The sequence below is a fragment of the Agelaius tricolor genome, unplaced genomic scaffold (genome assembly GCF_023055355.1).
Source record: "Agelaius tricolor isolate 1412-34295 unplaced genomic scaffold, bAgeTri1.0.p SCAF_32, whole genome shotgun sequence".
NCBI lineage: Eukaryota > Metazoa > Chordata > Aves > Passeriformes > Icteridae > Agelaius > Agelaius tricolor.
This window is the reverse complement of record NW_027269292.1, coordinates 2,332,825-2,349,691: the sequence shown is the minus strand read 5'-3', so window position 1 is coordinate 2,349,691 and position 16,867 is coordinate 2,332,825. Positions and strand designations below refer to the sequence as shown.

At 40.8% G+C, this 16,867-nt stretch overlaps 1 protein-coding gene across 2 annotated transcripts in view; it reads right to left on the bottom strand.

Annotated features, from left to right (window-relative positions):
• ANKFN1 (ankyrin repeat and fibronectin type III domain containing 1) overlaps window positions 1–16,867 on the bottom strand; it is a 113,186-nt gene that overhangs the window by 33,280 nt on the left and 63,039 nt on the right. For both annotated transcript variants that reach the window (XM_071451319.1, XM_071451318.1), the window contains 3 exons: window positions 6,433–6,530; window positions 5,745–5,835; window positions 2,333–2,440 (listed from right to left, as the gene is read on the bottom strand). In XM_071451319.1, coding sequence (XP_071307420.1) covers window positions 2,333–2,440; window positions 5,745–5,835; window positions 6,433–6,530 — 297 coding nt within the window. The remainder of the gene's footprint in view (window positions 1–2,332; window positions 2,441–5,744; window positions 5,836–6,432; window positions 6,531–16,867) is intronic.

Below are 16,867 nucleotides of genomic sequence, written 5' to 3'. Positions count from 1 at the left end.
CTCCCACTGAGCCCACAGGAATCACTGTGAGGCACCAGGACTGATCCCAGCTCTGCTCCCACAGGAATCACTGTGGGGCACCAGGACTGATCCAGCTCTGCTCCCATGAGCTCTCCACAGGAATCACTGTGGGGCACCAGGACTGATCCCAGCTCTGCTCCCACAGGAATCACTGTGGGGCACCAGGACTGATCCAGCTCTGCTCCCACTGAGCTCTGGTTCCTGCAGAGCCTGGCTCTGCTCTCACAGCTCATCAGCACTGGAGGCAGAGTCAAGGATCGTCCTCAAACAATGTCCAGCTGTTTACTGACAGCTCTACAACAGATGGGGCAAACAGAGATCCCAAGATTGGCAATAACTGGAATGTGATAAAGGGAATCATGGCAATGAACAGAAAAATGCCTGGGCAGGTCCTCAGCCTGTGTGTCAACAGCAGGGCCAGGCTGACTTCCACCCTGTCAGTCAATCATGCTAATATACATAAATTAAGAATAGAAATCAAGCATCTGTATTACATTTAGTGAAAGCTGTTATTTGGGGTTTTCTGAGAAGCTTATCTCAGATCCCTGATCAAACTCCTCAGATTCCACTGAGGTTGATAAGTATCTGAATAAAATTTCTGAGTCAAAGTGATGTCATAATTCTTACTTTTCCTGCAAACTTTGTTTTGATTTCTTACCAAATGAGTAAAATAAAAGGGATTGACATCATCATATATTTAAGGAAAGTTCCAAAGGTTCTCCTATGATGATACCATATTTATCCAAAATATACTACTGTGTAATGCTAGCATTACAAGCAATTATGAGATTTTTATTTGGTTGGCGGCAAGGGTGTTGCTCAACCTGACTCCAGTGTGGTACTGCCCCACGTGAGGTCCCACAGCCTTTCAGGAACAGAAGAAAATGTTCTGAGCTAAACACATTTTCTGTATTGTAATTTATTATTCAAGGAAAAGGTGTTAGGGAATCAACAATGAAGTGATCTTTGCTCAGTTTTGAGACTGGGGTTAATTTCAGGAGCAGTGAAATTTTATAAGAAGCAGGCACTGGTGTCAGAATGTCAAAAGGAGGTATTTTCTACATGATGTTTATAACTGCTTTTGTTCTGGGCTGCTATGTCAGTAAAACAATTTGTACTAAGAATATTTTCAGATGTTCCATCACTTAGTCCCTGTTGACTTGAAAGGTGGCCTGAAAGAGCTGAGATAGGCACTAACTCCGGAAAGGAAAAACTGTATCACCAAAAATCCCTTCTTTAATAGCACAAAAAGCCATGTAAGAGATAGAATACATCATCTCTATTTTCAGTACCAAGACCACCTGCAAGTGATAATGTTTGCATGAATTTTAATTAGAGAAACAACATTTTGTTGCAATATCTCCTTTCCAAGCATCATAGATGAATAGTTTAAGTTGCTATGGTTACAATGGGTTGTGTCAGACTATGGATCAGTGTGATGGTTACAAATTTGCAAGTAAAGAACAAAGGCTGCATCTTTTCATTTCAACCAGATGATTTTAGCTCAAAATATTTCTATGATTTTAAATCGGTTGATGCAACTTGACATATCAGTCATACTAGGTGAAGAAAAATGAAAACTTCATGATAGTTTAACTTTTCTGTTTAAAGTAAGTCCCTTTGCAATTTTTATTCCAGTTAGAAATTTATTTTAAGAAAATAAATAGTACTTTTCAACAACCCATATAGAACAGGAGTTTTTATATAGGCTCTAAAAAGAATGCCAAGATGTTGCTATGGCTCTTGAGCTATTCAAGACACAGTCTGTTTCTCATGAATGAAGATCGGCTGAGATTTGAACTCTCTCCTAGTTTTGATCCATTCTGTTTTGAAATGTAGCAATCTTATCTTCCCATTGCATTGTGCAAGTATTTTTCATTATGGATTGGCATGCCATCCACTTAGTATCTTCCATTTGGAGGCAGCCAATTCCTCCCTTTTGATCCAAACCAGTTGTTAACTGTCTAAAGTATTTCTTTATATGAAAAAATAATAAAGCCTTCCTTGAAACATTTTAGTGGAATCCCGTGTGAAACTAATATGTGGGGAAAAACAAATCAGTAGGTGTGTAGAGTATGGAGAGAGAAAGCCTGTGCCTGTGTGTGTGCACGTTGCAGCCTTCAGACGTTTTCATCCAACTAATTTCAAGGGTTAAGAGCGAGATAGTGTGCTAAAGTGATTCCAGATGGGCCAATATTAATATCTTTCTTTTCCTGATGAACGAGAAGGTATGACCTAGTTAGAAAACTGCTAAAAATGACAGGCACCAGCGAGGCTCCAGCCGGTGCCCAGCAGAGCCACTCCTGCTCACCTCTGCAGCTGTGGTGCTGGTGCGCGGCTCGGACCTGCTGGAGGAGCCTTTCCAGGGCCTCCGTGTGGCCCCTGTGCCGAGGCTCTCTTCCACTGCAGTCTTTCCAGTCTAGTGAACAAAGGAAATAAACAGAAATGAAACAAAAAGGTGCAGGAGAGGGTCTAAAAATATTTTGTTGCCTCTGGTACTTCTCTGCTCTAGAAGAGTTTTACATCTCGGCAGGCAGGAGTTGTTTTTAAGTCTGCTGTAACCTGTACACTGAGGTTTCTTTGCCTTGTGCCAGCTGGGTGATTAATCACAATGATTATTAACAAAGAGCTCACAAGCAGCTCTGAGAAGCTCCTGCAGTGTCTGACTTGACCATGGCTGTTTCTCTCCATTAATGGGCTCTGGTGCTGCAGTAAGGGCTGCTCTCAGCCTGTCCTGGCACTCAGCCCCTCACCAAGGTCACACAATGCTCCTTCTGCCACTGCTGCCAACACCAGGAGGCTCCACAACTCACCTACAGTTCTGCAAAGCAGAGAATGAACATCTTCCTACTCCCAGATCTTGCCCTGGAGCCAGAGAAACATGCTTGGAGTAAAATCACTTCTGGAGATCTGCTCCCAGCAGAGGCCTGAACAAACGCTGGCAGTTCCTGCCCTGGAGCCATGGGCTGCTCAGCACTGCACTCCTGAGGCAAAAACCTGCTGCTTTTGTCCCACACACATTCAACCTCCCACAGACTTTGTTTTCACTCACTTGTTGCTAATGAGAATCTCAGGCTTCATTTTAAAAAACAAACTCATCATAAATAGGAAGAAACTGCGTGTATCAGAAAGGAGCTCTTTAATTCCAGACTTGGCTATTTTCATACTTTGATTATAATGAGAAAAGCTCATTGCACCAGTTTCCTGGCCCAAAGGAATGGTGGATCAAGGTATTAAGAGATCTGTCTGCACAGGAGACATGCTCCCATCTTGCTGGCACAGAGGCCGGGTACGTACTCATAGCCACCAGCAGTTTGCTCACTCACTAAATATACAGATCCAGTTTCTAGTGCAAGTTTGGACTCAAGCATTCCTTCCAATGGGCTCACTATGCCAGGGATATAAATACCTGTTTATTTACATTTAGTGTAGCAGCCAGAGTAAGCCCCATGAAAGGCTGGAAAGAGAAGACATTTGGTATCCTGATAGCCTGTGGGCAGTGTGACAGCCGCAGAGGGGCTGTCCTGTGTGCTGTGTGCTACTGCAGACATCAGGGCCAGCTGCATTTACTGCTCAGTGTGGGGAAAATGTCCTCAGAGCTCCTGTGAGCAGCCAGGAAGGACCAGCTGGAACTCACCAGTATCAAAGTGTTTGGTGTTTTCAGACTGGTAGAGTTTCCAACAACCTTGTGATTTCTCTGTCCCAGTGGTTTCCAAACTTTTTGAACCTCCACATTGCTGACTACCTTGAAAATGATACAGAAACCAGACCAGCTTCTGTCATTGTCCATCACTCACCTGATCATGAATAAACCTAGAAATATTTCTGTCTACTGGGATTTCACAGAGAAGCTGCACAACGCTGGCCACCACTTTACAGGCTGCTGCTGTGTGTGGGGGAAGTGGCAAGTGCTCTCTGTCATCACACAGAGACACATGTCCAAGAGTGTCACCAGCCTTTGATGCTCTGGACTGGATCAGCATCAGGCCCTGAAGCTTTCCTTTCCTCTGCATATTTTCATGGCTGCTGATACAGACAACTTTGTAGAGCATTAATGTATTCCCATTTAAATTTTAGCTCAGGGCCATATTTTGTTATGCAGCACTGGTGTAATGTCAGCTTGCAGCCTCCTTGCCAAGCACAAATCTTCTGCTTTGCAAAACCAGTGGTGAAGGCAGTCATGTGAATAGGGAAGTTCTGCCCCCAGTAACTGCAATGGTAAATTACATCTTGTCTCTCTAATGTGAGTATTACTTAATGAAAAGATTTGCATTTAGGCTCTGCTGGTCTTACTGTAAAGCTTAAGCATGTGGCCCTAAACCCAGCAATTACAGAACTTTCTGTGCTCTTAGCACCCTGAGATACTGTACAGGGGGAATGAACAGAATTCTCTCCATGGCGTTTGTGCTGATCCACTGAAATCTGCAGGAAGATTTCCTTCACACCCCAAAACTTTGGAACTGGCACATAATGTCAGATTTCAGAAGGTTCACAGCAGGGGACTATAAAAAGGGAAGAGAATGCAATATGCTGAAAGCAAAATTCACATCATACAAAGTTGCAGTCTTAAATACCACCTGTCTTGCCAGGAGTGCTCCTTCTTTGGGGATATTTGACTGAATAACTGGCAGCTACTGTGAAAGAATCTGTCCCCCAGCTGATGTAAATTTTGGGTTTCTGGGGCCAAGTCCCGTGTAGTTACACCTGGCTATAGTCAAGGTAATTGCACATTACCAAGTTATTCAGTTATCCACAGTAGATTTTTTCCCCCATTATTGTAGCCCATTTTTGTTCTCAAGCAGAATATTTCTTTAGCCTAGTTCTGGTAGAAAACACAAGAAAAAAGAAATGAAGCAAAATGGGACAATGGTAATGCAAAAGCCTTATTCATCCAACCCTCTCCATTATGACTACTGAGAGTAGGTACAGCTTGTTATATTTTTTCACATTAGCATGCAAGGTTATTAAATTGCTACATTAGCCTAATAAAAACTAGTGTTAATGCAATAGAAAAGAGAAGTCCCACTTTACTGCATTAATCAATACAAGGGGAGCTGTAATACACTGTGCCAGTTTGGCAGGGAGCACTAAGTCTGGAAAAGCAACTAACAATACAATGTGATTATAATAGATTAAAAATTACACATGACAACTCATAGCCCTAATGAAGTTTGAGAAGACTGCCAGAGGTTGGATCAGGAACATTTTCTTTTTGACATTTCTGCAACATTTACAGGCTACATCCTACCACCATGTGTGTCCACACTGGAATATTTTATGTACAGGATGCTGTAAGAGTGGTCCAGTGAATGGGATCTGCAATGCTACGAGGTAAAGCATAAAACTACATGAGATACTTGTGTTTTGCTTCTAGCAGCTCAGAATCAGGTTTCAATCTATTAATGTACTGAAAAATGAAGTTCCATATATCAGAACTCTACTAAGAGAAATTAAGGTTAAAATATTTCTAATTTTTTAAAGTGTTAATGACTAGAAAATAATTTTCTGTCAAAGGTCTGGAGAAGAATAGAAGCTGAGACAAAAATTATTGAGACAATAATAATTGATGTATTATTATAATGCATCAATTATTATTTTGCTTAATTTTTGAGGGTTGGAAAGAATTGAGTTTTATTATTTATTTCACTCCTAGATGGCATGACAATTACATTGTGAACTCCAACATCACTAAGCAAACTGGAGGCCAGACCAACCCCACCTACTTGAAGGAGAAGCATATTCAGGAGTAGATTTGCATGGAGGTCCCCATCCTCTCATGTTGTATGCTGAGACACGGACATAATATCTCTGGCCCTGCAAATGGAAACAACTGGAGTCAAAACTATCACTGGATTCAAAATCTTGGCTGTAACAACTGCAAAGCAGTGCCTCACAAAGGGTTTTTTTTCAGCTTAAATAGTTTTAATAATTTAAATGTACCATGATCAGTTGAAACATATTACAAATATTTGAGGACAAGGTTTGAGACCCAATTCTGTTTGGTATAAAATAGATATACAAAGACAAATAACAAAAATGAGAATGACTGCCATCAACATGTGCATTTCTGGAAGAAGGAGAAGAGAAAGAGTTGTTATTTGAGGTATTGGTCATCAGAGTCAGGTCTAGATTTCTCAAGAGCCTTTGATCTGCACTGGTTATCCCATGATCCAGAAAACAGCAGCTTTTGCTCCAGTCTTTCCCAATTTCTCCTGAGAATGATAACTAAAAACTGGTTCTATTCCTTTGTGACTTTTGGATTATGGCTACCAGACATATTGTGCTCAATCACTGGAACATGTTCCTACAAGAAAGGCACTGCAGTGATTTCCAAGGGTGGTGGTGCAAATTCTCTTTGTATCACTGTGGGGACCAGGCCATGAAGGTCTAAATTAGTCCTCTGGAACTCACCGTCCTGAGACCTGTGATGGAGCACCTCAAAGAGTGAAGATTATCCATAATTATTTCACCAGCCAAAGGAGAAAAGTCTTCTGAAGAGCTCCATTCCACTAGAAACAAATAGCAGGAGAAAATCAAGTCAGGTACCAGTCCAAGCAAAGAAGCCAAAGGACTTGGAATCACTCACAGGTTAACTTTTCTCCTAGCAGTTTCCCAGTCCATGTGGGTACTAAAAGTCATGTTCAACAGTAATGTATAGCAAATACACAGTGATTAAATTATATCTCTGTGTATGGGAGATAAACCCAAAATATTGTTCAAAACCTTTTCAGGAAAGAATGCTTAAAAATAGACTGCAATACAAATTACTTTGGGTTACCATTGTGTTCATTTAAGCAGTTTCCTTTTAAAGACAGAGAAGCAGTGGAAAAGAGAAGGTGAAGGAATTGGACCTGTTAATGCCATTTGGCAGTTTATACATCCTAACCAACAAAAACCATTGGATTTGCAATGACTTGCGTTGGATTTGCACAGGTGGGCATGGGCAGAGAATCCTTTTGGCTCCTCAGGCCCACAAACTACCCTTGGCTAATTAGGATAGAAATATTCTCCTTGGACCAGACACTCACTGGAGCCTCCTGGTTGGTTTCAAAGGTTCTGGCTCTCCTGGCCAGGCCTGCTGCAGCTCTGGTCATTGCAATTACAGAGCTCCACCATGACCTGGTAAGCTGAATCCACTTTCAGAGGGATTTGGGTGCTGCTGGGCTGACAGATCCCTCCCATCTTTCCTTCAGCCCAAATTGGAGACCTTCACCAAAGTGCTCCTGTCTCTCCTGTTCCTGCTGAGCTCAGGGGTTAGGCAATCAGCAGTCCTGCTGTCCATACTCTTCCTCACTACTTGAAAAAATTACTCTGCACATAAAATAGTATTGAGCAGACCAAGAAATACTACTGGATGATTTTGAAAAAAGAATATGTGCAAGTGAGGAACAGATGGCTGCAGGCAGGAAACCAGCCTTTTTTCTTAAATTATTCCATATTAATGAGAGGTACCATCCTGGTTAATCCTGGAGTCATACCTCTGGGATTTAGTGACCTGTACTTTCAGATTCAAACTTTCAGGAAAACCTATCAAAACCATAGTGAAATTAATCTCTTGAATTATTCTACAGTAGAAACTGGGAAATCTCATGAATTTCCTGGATTTACACCAAAGAATTCAATATAAAGCTTTCCTTTATTTCCTAAAATCTATTCACAAAATAGTTTTTAGAAATTTTATTTGTATATTCATTAGTACTGGAGTTGATAATTTAGAATAGATCAGAGGATATAGGTATTCTAAATTCAACATGTGGAATTTTCATCTTCTGGCAGTGTCATACTGGTATTTTCACGTTAAAAGAAAATGGCTTCAGAGAATTTCTTGTTCAGCATATATAACATTTAACTGCCAACACATTTTTCTGAAACAGCCAAGTATCAATAGCACAACTCATTTTTCCCTTCTCCCCTAATCACTCCTTTTCTATGATTGCACTTTGTTTCTATGATTGCACAGCATGCTCTGCAACATTTTTGTGTTTGCTGCAATGAAAAGAAGATTGGTTTTTTATATTCTCATTGAATTTTTTCACTGTGTATTTTTCTAGTTTTCCACGGGTTTTAAATACCTAATTACTGCCACCTTTGGTGAAAGCTATCTCTGCACATTAGTAGGAAAATGTAGAGACTGTTGCAGTACTGTATTGTAGGGTTTTGTTGACAGTTTAATTATAGGAATACTTAAAAGCAACATTGAACTTGATGGCCTGTCAGAGTTTCCATTGTAAACCGTGATTTTCAAGGTTTCTAACTCCACTCATATTAAATTGCTGCAGACACTGTACACATGCTGCAGACTTAGACATGTTTTCTGTTTTCCAGAAGGAGAAACCAGAAGGAAAAACCCTTCTCAAGCTGCTGAATGTATTGTCAACAGGCTTGCAGTCACTTCAGACACCATTTTTCTTTTCAAGGATTCATGTCAAGCAAGACAGTGTCACTCAGGACAGATTCTGCCAGCAAATCCTGCCTTCATTGGAATCCCCAAGCATGCCCCAGTGTCCTGCTCCAAGAGAGGGGCAGTGGTTGGGCCACACTTTGAGCAGCACAAAGCAAAAGCCAAGGATGAGAGAAGTAGCTCTAAGCAGCTTTTGATCCTCCCAAATTTTTAACTGTTCCATGGACTGGAGGCTGCCCAGACATAACCTGGTATTTCGAGAGGCATATTTAAGTTTGGGTAACTTACACAAACAAACTGCAGCCCTGTCCTTGATGTGGGAGCCCTTCCACTTGCATTTCACATTTAGAGGAGTGCTCCCAACATTTAGAGATGCTGGCACACTGTCTGAAGAGGAGTTAATGCCTTAATCTGAGCAGGATTGCAATCCTACCTGTCTGCAAGCCTGTGACCAGCAGGAACACCACAATACTGGTGTTGTGACTAGCAACACATGGCAGCTTGTTCTAAGAAATAATCGAAGGCTGCTGAGTTCAGGGAGAGACACTGAGTTTCCAAGGAGAGAATGGGCTGACATGATCCTCAAAGCCATGTCAGGACAGCAGGGAAGTTTGAGAGGTTTTGTGATAGTAAATCACAGGGCCGTGCTCTGATCTCCCAGGGCAAGCTGCTGCCCCAGCTGGTGCCAGTGACCTCCCGAGTGCTGGGTGACACTGGGATGTCCCAACAGCTGCCTTGGGAGGGTGTCCCAGTGTCCCAGTGCTTGTCCTGCCTTGAGGTGCACCCTGGATGCCCCATGGTCTCCCCACCATCCCATCCTTCACTGGCTGCTAGCTGAGGCTCAGCTGTGCCTCTCCTTATGCAGCCAGCAATGCCAGCATTTTGCTTTCTTTTTAGCTTAGCCAGTGGTGTCTGAGCCCCATGGAATTGAAACACAGGAATATGATATTTGCCTGTGGATCAGGTTATGGTTATCATGGTTGAGAACCCTCCTTTTAAAGGATATTTACCTAACAAGATGGTGTATCCAAAGTTACTCAAAACTTAATTTTCAAATATATTTATTTTAAAACCTCACTTTTGGAAAAAACCCGTCCCCCAGTTTCAATAAAAATTTCCATAACTGAAAAATAAATATTTTTTCAACAGCTGTGTTGGAATAGTGCCTTCTTTTTCCCCTCATTTCAAAGTATATCTGTCATAAAGAAACTCATAACAAGTTTTGGAATTTTCTTGCTTACTTATAATTTTAACAAACTTTTTTCCTCCCATGATTTTACTGACTCAAGTGAGAAGATGACATGATACAGCTTTAAAGAAATGCAAATTGATGGAAATAATTTATCACTTAGGTTTATATCTCCTGCTCTGCATTGCCAGTTTTTAGCTCTCTACTGTAATGGTCATCTAAAAATAATACAGAATATTCTGCTATACTGATTCATTGGGCTAGAAACCTCCTAGGAGGACATGGATACCAGTTTTCCTATTTTATAGAAGTGAAAATTAAGTAAGGAGGGGTAGAGCACCTTTTTCAGTCAACAGGCCCCAAAACAAGGGCAAAATCCATGTATCAGGTCAGTGTTGCTCCCACTGCCTGGCCTTGTGGGATGTCTGCAGCTGTTCCTGGTACCAATACAAAGCCACTCACTCATGGTCTTACACTGGTGAAGGATCTGGACCTAAAAATGATCTAATTTTGCATGAGCAACCCATCATGAAGATTTAGCTAAATCTTTGCCTCCTTTGTGAGAGGGAGAGTGCTAGGAGAGAGCAAACAGAAATTACCAACCATTTGTGTCACGCTGAAGTCCTTGGGACTTTAAGAGGGAACAAAAGGCTGCCTCACCTCAGCATGTAAATGCTGAATTATAAACATGCTCAAGTACAGAAAGCTGAGGATGAAGAGGGTCCTTTATAAGAGCCCAGGAACAGGAGCTGGTCTTGTAGACTGCACCAACTGTGCTGTAAAGGACCTGAAAGCTGTTGGGTGAATTAAGGATGGAGCATGTTCCAGTCCTGTTCTGAACACCCCAAAGGGCTGCTTTGTTGTGAACGCTGAATGTCTTTGCTGTTGCGGCTTTCCATCTGACACTTCATGTTATGTCAGAGCAGGGCTTTTTTGTGTGTTTAATATATTGGTGACTATGTGTTTTAATGAAGGTGCCCTGTATTCCAGAGCTAGCAAATGCACGATGTGTTGCTGCGGTCGCCAAGATAAGTAGTAATTTTTAAATAAACAGCAGTATAAACAGTTACATAAAACTCATGTAAATTGCTGGCACATAATTTTAGACTGGCTTAAGTTATGTAACTTACTTGTGGCCAAGTTTTTTTTTTTTCCTAGGTTTTTTTTTTTAATTTTAAATACTCAATTCACGCACTTTAAAATAAAGGGAGAAGTTTATTTTCACCTGTTTCTTTTCCACTCACAATCCTTCTGTTATACTGAGCATGCCTTTAGCAGCTTCTCAGAGAGACAGGCAGGCAGATAAAGGGCAAAGGGAAGACATAAAACACCTCCTGACCCTATTGTAGATTCATTCAGGGAAGCACCTTCTCCTGAGTCAAGTAAATAGCCTGAGCCACAGTAGAATTTGTTTCTTGTCTTGACATTTGTTTTTCCTTGCACTTATATTACTGAATTGCTGAGTAGATTAATTAGATTGAAGGACAGGAGTTCTGTTGCTGCTTCTTGGGGTCTGCAGAGTAGTGTATGGAGCTGGAATTCTGGATTTTATTCCTGCATTTGCCATTGACTTGCTGAGTGACCTTGGGCAGTGCATTCTGTCACTCAAGCTTTTAAGGCAGGCTTGAGCAGCAAAGGTTCTGTCTCCTTCCCCTCCTCCCATGTCCAGGGCCTGGGCTGATGGTGGTCTTATCTTGTATTTCCAAGGGCCTCCAAACAAATAATTGTGTTATTTATTAGCTTCCTTTGAAATAGAAAACAGACAGAAAGCACCACCAGAAACCACTTCACGCCATCTTTTTCTGCTTGCTGTTCTTTAAAAAATTTTAACGATTTACTCTCACAATGTCTTAGCTGTTGGATTTAAGGGCATTAAACTCTGCCATTCATATGAATAAAATCAGGATGAAAGACCCTAAACATATATTTATCAAACAAGTGAAGAGACCTGAACATTAGTGAAAAGCAGGAATCTGTTGGTAGAGACCAGCTCTGATGGAGAACATTGTTTGCAGTATTTGGTCAGCTCCTCCTTGCTGTTTTCAGCCGTTGTCTCCAGCCTGATTTAGGAAAGGAACCCAATGTTTTCAGATTTTCAGTTCAGGCTGTGTTCTATGCCTCTCTCATGTTTGGAAATCCTCCAAGAAGTGATAGGAGAAAGACAAGTCATACCAGCTGTAGGGACTACTGACAGCATAATGCTTCCATTAGGAAAAAACAAATGTTTGGCACTGAGCAGTTTGTGCAAACACAGAAGTTAAAACACAGTCATGGCCTAGGACTTGGATTTCTAGGTACAGCTTAAATTAAAAACTGTGCTCCAAACTTCTCTAAATACTAGTGTTTATTATTTTGGATCTTACCTATCATTTCAGTTATTTCTGTAAACTTAACCAAGGCTCTTTGTACTGGGTTAGTACAAAGAGAAGCATCAGTAAAGCTGAAGAGGAATGAAAAAAGATGCAAACAAACAGCTCTGTCCCCACCTGAGGCAAACAAAGCACTGCTGTGGTGTGGTAGGAAAGAGCTGGAGGGGGATTTAAGGGCCTCTCAGCAGAACAAGACAGAGCAGTGCAAGACAGTACCAAAAAAAGCATATCTAGACTATTCCTAGAGAGCACATCTTCATTTGGAACTTCCACAGCTATAAATCTTCACATTACTTATTTCAGATATTTTTTCTTTTAATAATCAAATACTTTATTTGCAGTAAATCTTCTTCCCAACAGCTCTGGGCTCCTTTGCGTTTTACGCCTGCTAATAATAACCAATGATGTTAAATAACCTTTCTTGTGGCCCTGTTTCTTGATATTCCTTTGACCCAGGCCAGAATACTCTATTTTATGTCTTGACATTTATGGGAACCATTATGACAGCAGGCTGGGTGCCAAAGACACATCTTTGCTTGATCATGGTTTCATGACTAGTTCATCTTAAAGCAAATCTGCATTATATAAATGATTTATAAGATACTATTTTTACTGAATTTTAATAAAATTCTCACCAAGAGAATATAAAAAGAAAATTGATCTTTTTTCTCAAGTATTTGATTAGCGTTTTCTAAATCCCAGCAATTCTCTATCTGTTTGCAATAAGGCCAGCTATCCCAGTACAAGAAGGAAATTTTTTCCTCTGTTAGTGAAAATGACATTTCTTACTAACATTTTATAAATAACTAAGAAAATGTGCCATGTGGGTGCACATGCAGCCTTCCAATGTGGGCCAGTGGTTAGAAAGCTACAATGGATTATAATAACAGCCAAGATTTGCTTCTCAGCCCTGAAATTACAAACATACCCCACTGTGGCCATGGAAGGAAAAGTGGGAGAGAACATGTGTTAGAACTGTGAGAGGGGATTGAAGAATAAATGGGGTTCTTATGCAGAGGCTTGACATGCTAGAAAAGCTTGGCTTGGATTCTGCAAGCTTCCCCTGCAGTGGGAGCGTTGCTCTCCTGTGCTCTGTGCAGCCCGAGCCGCGGGGAAGCTCCCACGTGAGGGGCGAGTGTCGGCGCAGCGCGCGCACGGGCAGGCTCAGCTTCAGCCCAAAACGTGACACTAAAATTGAATTAATAATCAGCAGCTGGGAAAATGCACACCAAAAAGTAATCTATCACAAGGTAGGAGGCAAAGCAGAGCACTGCACAGCGTGGGGAACAAAGGAAGGAAGTACTCAGAGGCTAATTCAAGGAATCTGTTTAATGGGATTCCACTCGTTGTTCTCTAGTTCCTCTGTGATATGAAAAGGGCCTTTGCTGCATAGACATTGTTTAAACATATTTAAGGCTTTTATTTCTTTATAAAGTAATCCCTGCAGTAATAAAGAGCTTTCACCTTCCCGAGCAATGCAGACAGATATGGCAGGCAAACCATCCTTGATTTGGGGAGATTTTACTTAATTTAATTTCTTGAAAATTAACCCAAATTTCTAATAATGCATTCAAAGTAGAAGAAAGTAAATATAATTAGAAAAACATCTAAGTGAACACCTTCCCATCATCTTTCCTAGACTGAGCTTGATATGCTTGTCCTCCTGCCCTCCTACTGTCAACTTCCCTTCTCTCTGTTGTGGCTTTCACTCATTGCTGGGTTTTCCATCACACTGAGACATGGCCAGGCCAGCTGCAAGCAGCACACGGCTTCTCCTGATCTCCTCCCATTCCTTCAGTTGCCCCTGGCTACTGGAAACTGCCATCCATGCCCAACACTGCACTCAGGAGGGAGCCCAGTGGATGCTCAGGTGTGAGCAGACGGAGCTCAGGCCTGGGTTAAGAAGGAGCTCATGGGGGAGCCAGCTGGGTGCTCATTAATAAATTAACTGGGTGCTTGTGCACAGACTGACGGGGTGTTCATGCCTGAACTAACTGGGCACTCATGCAGCAGGAAACCCTGCAGTTTATGCTCAATACACGAGGTAGGAGGTTGCAGCAGATCCCAAGACCTGATTCCAAATTTACAGACAGGCATCAGTTCTGGGGTCAGATCTGATTACTAGTACAGGATCAGACTTTGGCTGGGGAGGTAAATAAGGTCTAGATCTTTGATGCTTGTCAATGGTCCAAGAAAGTCCATGATGGGCCAGAGAAGACCTAAGATGAAGCTGTGACCAGGGAAACTTTGCCATAAACCCTTTGAAGACATTCTTCTTTTGTTTAAGTCTTCACTAAGGCTTCATTCCCAAATCCATTAATCAAAATATCTGCTAAATCATTGACCTCCTTTAAGACAGAAGCTGAAGGTCTTGAGTCCCAGTCCTGCCACTGACTACAAGGAATTCACCTCTTCTGTGCCATACCTATGAAATGGAAGCTGTAACAGCCACATACAAACAATTAAAAAAACCTCAAAACTCAATAATTTTGGTAAGTCAAAGCAAATGTAAAAGGCAAAGCAGTGTCTAAAATTCAACATCATGATATGAGCTTTTCTCCTCAGAAATGAAGGCAGACAAAAGTAGAGACTGTATGTCTGGGTTTTCTCATAGCTATTCATCCTGAGCTGCTGTTCAAAATCCTTATAAAACACAAAGAAGGAGGAAAGAATGATTCAGCTGAATAACTGGTGTTTGATTAGCTACATTAGTTAATTACACCATCACTTAGTATGTGATTCATGTTCAAAGGTGATTTTAAATACATAACAAACTTAAATAATAGAAGGTCTTAAATTTTATGTAAAGTCCAGCACATACTACAGACATTGACAGGAGCTAGAAATAGAAAGGTTTGTTTTAACTTTTATACATTTCTGTACTGGCTAGGCATAAAAATAGAAGTCAAATTGCACAGTCCTGTTAGCTACCAAAATGTAACGTGCAAATAAAGTGCCCGGGAGACCTAATAAAATGCCATAAATGAACTACTGTAAAAAATATCAGACCACACCTATTCAGCAGGATAAATTCAAATGTCTTACAAAGAAATGTATTCTCTTTTCTTTTTATGGAGCAAGAACTGTTTTGAAAAAAGAGAGAATGAATTTCAAAATACACAAAGAAACTTTGAATAATAAGTGGAAAGGGCTCAAGACCAAGTGCAGAATGCTGCTCAATTCCACTATGGACTGGACCAGAATCAAGCAGTGACACAGCATCTACTTTAGAGAGACAGAGGTATTATTATTAAAGCACTTTATTTTCATAAGACTCGCTTCCACAAGCATTCATTTCCATAACCAGGGTTCTTCTAGAAGTTGAAGAAAGCACAGGCTTGCTGCTTTCCACTCTGACACTGCTGTGGGAGCAGATAGTTGCCACCAAAATGGAGAAAAATATATGTAGATATGGATATAGAGATACAGAGATATAGCAATATATCTGTATATTTAGGTCTTTGAGGATCACTGCAGGGAGCCTGCTATGGAACAAATCCAAACTTGGTCAAACATGGAAGGCCAACTTTTGATAAACATATCAAACACATAATTAAAAATGTGGTATCTGCTGTTTGTATGTGTTCATGGGGACAAGCAGAAGCCCACACAAAATGATGAGATTATTTGGTTGTGAAAGGATGACCCCCAAGAATAAAACATGCAGAATCACACAAAATTTATAGATCACTCTGGTAAAGTCTTGGAGGTTTTTCACACTGAAATCTTTAATGTAAATTTTCCATCGACTTGGTGAGAAGCCAGCTGAGAATCCCAGATCCAGGTTTCCTTGGAGCTCCAGGGCAGGTCTCACACAGGCCCAGGCTCCTCATTCCTGAGCACAGGTGCTGACCCTGAGTGCAAAGGCAGCTCCCCCATCCCTTACTGAGACTCCCAGTGACAACAGTAAATTGTACTGGTCTGCTCTGGACTGGAACTGACCCTTTTCATGCAGCCATGTGACAGCAACTTCCTGGGGCTGCTGCATATCCAGCCAGGACTGAAACAGTGACTCAAAGACAATTATTCTCATTTAAAAAAAATAAATCTGAAATGGATCACAAAATGCTTCAGAAGAAAGGAGGCAGGGAACGACCTTTTCTCAAAATTTAAGCAAAACATGACTCCTTCTTTCTTGATCTAAGCCAACCTATTTTGTTTTGTTTTGTGTTTTAAAGAGCTGCACTGACTGAAAATAAAAATCTTCTCTCCATCCAAAAGAAATCCTGGAAGGCAGCTGGGAAGTTCTAACAAACATGAAACACTCTGCTAAAAGACCAAACTAAACAAAAAGGTAACAAGGGCTAAAGTGGCCCAGACAGCTCAGCATCACTATCTGGAAAATAACTTGGCATTCACAGCTACAACCAAACAGAGAAGATTAGCTTTGTTTGCTACATCAAACATGTCTTTCTTCCTCTCTCTTCAAACATAAATAGTTCCAGGCTCTAAAATAAATTAGCTCAACTTGGGTTATACAAGCTGTTTCATTTTTTTTCTTCAAAAGGGAATATAGATGTTTGTTTAAAAATTGTAAATAAAATATAAACAGAGATTTTTCATTGCATGGTGATCCTTTCCAGTAGGTAGTGATCAGCACTATGTCCATTTTCCTTCCTTATCCTATACTTTGGTATCACAACATTATTATGACTACTTCTCAGGGGAAATGGATGAAAAAAAATCATGCAGTAAGAAGAGGTTTATCTGTACTTACTCACTGTAAAAGCAAAATAATAATCAGGTTTAAAATCCACCGAAAATAAATACGACAAAATTATTTAACATTACCTTTAATTTTTTTCTTTGAAAAATCCTTCTTTCTTTATGTGTATGTGCTGTGTGGAACATGCAAACCCAAAAAACCTGGTTAGTGAAAGACAACAG